The 3617-nt window shown below is 46.4% G+C and overlaps 1 protein-coding gene across 1 annotated transcript in view; it reads right to left on the reverse strand.

Moving 5' to 3' along the window:
- The window catches only part of HNRNPA2B1 (heterogeneous nuclear ribonucleoprotein A2/B1), a 7017-nt gene extending 4988 nt beyond the window's left edge, over positions 1–2029 (reverse strand). Inside the window, exons 1-4 of the mRNA XM_006896130.1 lie at positions 2000–2029; positions 499–534; positions 291–401; positions 8–148 (exon numbers count right to left, since the gene is read on the reverse strand). Coding sequence (XP_006896192.1) covers positions 8–148; positions 291–401; positions 499–534; positions 2000–2029 — 318 coding nt within the window. The remainder of the gene's footprint in view (positions 1–7; positions 149–290; positions 402–498; positions 535–1999) is intronic.
- Between the last annotated feature and the right edge of the window lie 1588 nt (positions 2030–3617).

Genomic DNA, 3617 nt, shown 5'->3' on the forward strand with positions numbered 1-3617 from the left:
CCTCTCTTGCCACAGCACGTTTTGGCTCAACCACTCGCCCATCAATAGAATGGGGTCGTGCAGCCATGGCAGCATCAACCTCAGCCATAGAAGAAAAAGTTACAAAACCAAATCCTCTTGATCTTTTGCTTGCAGGATCCCTCATTACCTTTAAACCAGACAAGAAATTTTAGCCATGAATCAATCACATCATGATGACATTTTCCGCCAATTGATTCCTTTTGCAAATTTTTTTTAAGCCAGAAAAGGAGTGGCTAGTATTTTAGTCAAGACTTCCAGAGTTAACCTACCACACAGTCTGTAAGTTTCCCCCATTGCTCGTAGTAGTTCCTCAAGCTTTCTTCTGTTGTTTCAAAGCTTAAGCCACCAATAAAGAGTTTACGAAACTGCTCCTTTTCTCTCTGTAAAGGAAAACACCATTTCAATTTTTATTTACATTTCCTCTAGGTATGCAGGAAATTAAATTCTTAAATATGAGGTGACCTGCTGGCAGAGTACCTTTTTCCTCTCCAAAGGAACAGTTTCTAAAGTTTTCTGGGGGGGAGAAAAAAAACTTACATCAAATTTAAACCATATGTTAAACTGCATTATTAGTTGTGCTATACCAAAAAAATTGTCTCAGCTGAACTATACAAGTTTCAGAATCATTAATACTTGATCTAAAATTACTTGACACATTAAGCACTTATAATTTACTTTTCAAAAGCTTTCTGGGGAGAAAGAATATTCCGTGGTCATTAGTTAATTTTCAGTTTTTCCTACATATCCCAAACCATCTTAACACATATCTTTAAAAATATAAAGTCAGGCTCTTCACAGTCCATAATCTATGCTTTTCAGAATTTGGTAACCAGGAGGGGAAGGTTAACATTCCCTTACACGCCCCCTCTAGTGGTCATAGTATTGAATCTCAAGAACAAAAAACCACTCGCCCCATCATGTACAAACTACAAATGGGGGTACGACAAGGAGAATGTAACATTCAAGATGTGCTCAATACCACAGAGGTGTTTCATGTATTTTATACTTACACAGATTAAATACTCGACTTAAAAAAGGTCCTAAAAATATATTAATCTTTATTTTTTAAACACAACTACCTCATTATTTTAAGTCCATAAAAAAATACCTAAAAGCAGTATTTGTTAATATAAAATATTAACATGAAACCATACACTAAAAAAAGCATCTTTTACAATAAAAACGCTTTCTATGCCAACGGTTTCATTCGGGGCTTTTTTTAACATATTAACACAATCTACGGAACTTAAATGGTCATCCTATTAAGTTTTACAGTTTCAAGTACCAGAAGGGGAGAGGATGAGCTACAAAGTCCTAACATCTGCAAATCAGTAAGCAAACTGCTTTATTAACAGCCCCTTTTCTTTGGGTAGGCAATTAATAAAATTCCAAGTAGGACCTTTTATTTTTTTTTTTTAAAAACTATCCATAAGGCAGAGTTAGACTAACTCAGCAGAAAGAATTTCTGCCTATCGAAGTGTGTAAACCACACTAGAAAACCGAACAATTTTTAGTACAAGTAGTTTTCAATTCTCTAAATCAAATTGCTCTATCGATTCCTTGAAGGTTCCTCAAGCATGATATTTCTCCCCACTACTCCAAAGGAAACACCTCAAGAAGGGTCAATACATTAAAAACCTCCCAGCTCTATAATAGTCTGACTCTGAAAACTAAAAATTACTAAACTAACGTGAAAATGGTAAAAAAAAACCCAACATTTGAAGATTGCTATTTGGATTTTAAAGCTAATTTTATAACATTGTCAATAGAAAAATCTCTAGACTCAAATTACGGAAATTTAAAATACAAAGTACATCTACAACAATTCTTAAATTCACTACCAAAGGGCAAAAACTCATTACTTACCTCCCTTTCCAAACTTACCCGATGTTCACTATCGATTATAAAAGTTATTTTATAAGCGTGATTTTAAGGTCAAAGAAAATAACCGGGTAGACAGACCCCGTTCGCTTGAGACCTTATGCTTATCAATGTAACGTTCAACCATGATAGCAGACAGAAATGAGAAAAGCAAGTGACAAAGTTCAAAAACAAAGCGACCTAAGCCTGAAACAGTGTCATACATAGCAATACACGCAGTCAAATATGGAGCCCGGATATAACCAATGATAAAGTAAAATCGCTTCTATCTCACTTGGCTCTTGTGGCTTGTCTTTTCTACAGATCCGCATCTTTATCCGGAAAAAAAAAATTCTCCAGCAAAATTATTCTAAACGGGAATAAATCCTACCATGTAAACGGAATCCCTCGGAACAGTAAACGGATTCCGAAACGAGTCTTCTCTTCCCCCCCCGGTGATCACCTCCGTGCCCACGGCCACCCGCCTTTTCCGAGGCTGCGCCCATCTACTGCTCCGCTATCGCTGGGCTCTTCCGCCGAGCAAAGCGCGTCTCCGAAGCGCCGCGGGCTCGAACCTCCACCGTCCGTTACTCAAACGCACACGTGCTGGGGACGCAGAGCCCGCCCGGCCCGCCCCACCCCCACGCGGCCGCCAGCGCAATGGCGCCATTTCGTCGAGGGGAAGGAGCGAGGCTGCAACGCGGGGCGCAGGGCGGCGAGGAGGCCGGCTCCCCGGGGCGCGCGGCACCCACCTCCGAACGATGGGGAAACAGCCCGCGGAAACCTAGGACCCGCTAGCTACGCCTATCCTCTCATAAACGGGCCACAGAGCTGGGGTTTCAAGAAGGGAAAAGAAAGACACTGCGACGAAAGAGAAAAACGAAGATGGCGGCCGCCAAATCCGGTTCCCGGGAGAGCGGGGGAGGGGAAGCGCGGCAAACCCGCCGGGGTCCCCAACCCTCCCCAGAACGCCGGGGCTCGCAAGTCGGCCCGCTCGTTAAAAAAGTCGAAAGGGCCCCCCACCTCCGCGCCCCACTTCCCCGAAAGGGGGAACTGCGTCCGCCATGTGAGGCTGCCCATCCCCCCCACCCCAGTCAAAGGAAATGGCGCCGAGAGGCTGCAGGAGGTGAGCCAGGCCTGCACCAAACACCCACAAAAACACCCCACAAAGAGCCGCTCCGGGGGCGCGCCCACTTCGCCGACGCTCTCCCACGGGGAAAGGTGGCCAGCTTCCACTGAGGCAGCGACGGCCTCGCCATGCCCTTTCCAAGAACTCATTGATTTCAAACCCGTTACCTCCATCGCGGACTCAGTCGCTTCAGCCCGATTTCCCGCAGCCGAGCGAGATGAGAAAGATCTCCGCGGTCGAACACGAACCGGACTCGTCCTGGCGCTGCGATGAGAAGTGCCGCTCCTCGGGAAACACCGCGGCGATGAACACGTCCGCTCACCAACCCGGCGCTGTTGCTACTGCCGCCGCTTTTCTAGAACCTTCCCTCCGACAAACGCGTCTGCCCTGACGTCACGCCGTTGCATAAACGCCCTAACTGCCAATGGCGGGAAGGCGCTCCGCCCGCCCTATGCCAATCACGCGCCCCTCCCCCTGCCTAAAGGCAGCGGCTCCCGGCGCCGACGGCGTAAGCGGCCTCCGTGAATTGCGCGAGGCTCGAGGCCTGCGTACTTTTCCTTCCCCGCCGGGCCCAGCCCCCACCTCCGCGCCGCGAAGAAACAGTCGC

This window comes from Elephantulus edwardii, unplaced genomic scaffold (assembly GCF_000299155.1).
Source record: "Elephantulus edwardii isolate Elephantulus edwardi_28Jun2011 unplaced genomic scaffold, EleEdw1.0 scaffold00182, whole genome shotgun sequence".
NCBI classification, from domain to species: Eukaryota; Metazoa; Chordata; class Mammalia; order Macroscelidea; family Macroscelididae; genus Elephantulus; species Elephantulus edwardii.